A 675-nucleotide genomic window follows, 5' to 3' on the forward strand; every position below is an offset into this window, starting at 1 on the left:
GTCAGCACACACGTTACACGAGTGTGCTCGAGACACCGCGAGGCCAAATGTAGGTAGGGGACCTTCTTGCCGAGGGTGAGTTCGACGATGGCGACGGGCTCGTTCATTTCGGAGACGGCGCGCGCCTTCGACTTGACGTCGATCCGCCATGCGAACTTGTGCAGCTCCGTGCCCCACATCGCGTTCTTTCGCACCTTGGCGTGCAGCTGTCGTGTGTGTCGTGTGTGTCGTGTGTGTCGTGTGTGTCGTGTGTGTCGTGTGTGTCGTGTGTGTCGTGTGTGTCGTTGGTTATGAGTGTCGTGTGTCTCGTGTTGCGTGTGCGTTGCGTGCGTGCTCAGGGTACCTTGTCTTTGTTGAGGGTCCAGAACTTGACGATGATCTCCTGCTGCGTGGCCGAGAAGTCCGACTAGACACGACGACGCCACACGGACACGGCGTCAGCTCCTCGGTGCACACAACACGCACACGCACGCACGACACGTCGTGTGGTGGAGAGACGTGCCTTCTTGAGGGCCTGCTGGAGCTGTGCGGGCTGGCGGTTGTGATAGGCCGACTCGCCGACCAGCGACACACAGCGGTCGAACATGGCCGCGACATCTGTATTTTTATTTTATTATATTGTTATTTTTTAAACAAATATAAATAACAATTGCGAAATAAATAAATAAATACAAA

General features: G+C 54.8%; 1 protein-coding gene across 1 annotated transcript in view; it reads right to left on the reverse strand.

The window, feature by feature from the left end:
- Window positions 1-35: 35 nt before the first annotated feature.
- ACA1_086520 (COMM domain containing protein 1, putative) overlaps window positions 36-675 on the reverse strand; it is a gene marked incomplete at both ends in the record, with an annotated part of 799 nt that continues 159 nt past the window's right edge. Inside the window, 3 exons of the mRNA XM_004337301.1 lie at window positions 36-206; window positions 344-406; window positions 476-597. Of these exons, the coding sequence (XP_004337349.1) occupies window positions 36-206; window positions 344-406; window positions 476-597 (356 nt within the window). The remainder of the gene's footprint in view (window positions 207-343; window positions 407-475; window positions 598-675) is intronic.

This window comes from Acanthamoeba castellanii (genome assembly GCF_000313135.1).
Source record: "Acanthamoeba castellanii str. Neff unplaced genomic scaffold scf7180000084637, whole genome shotgun sequence".
NCBI lineage: Eukaryota > Discosea > Longamoebia > Acanthamoebidae > Acanthamoeba > Acanthamoeba castellanii.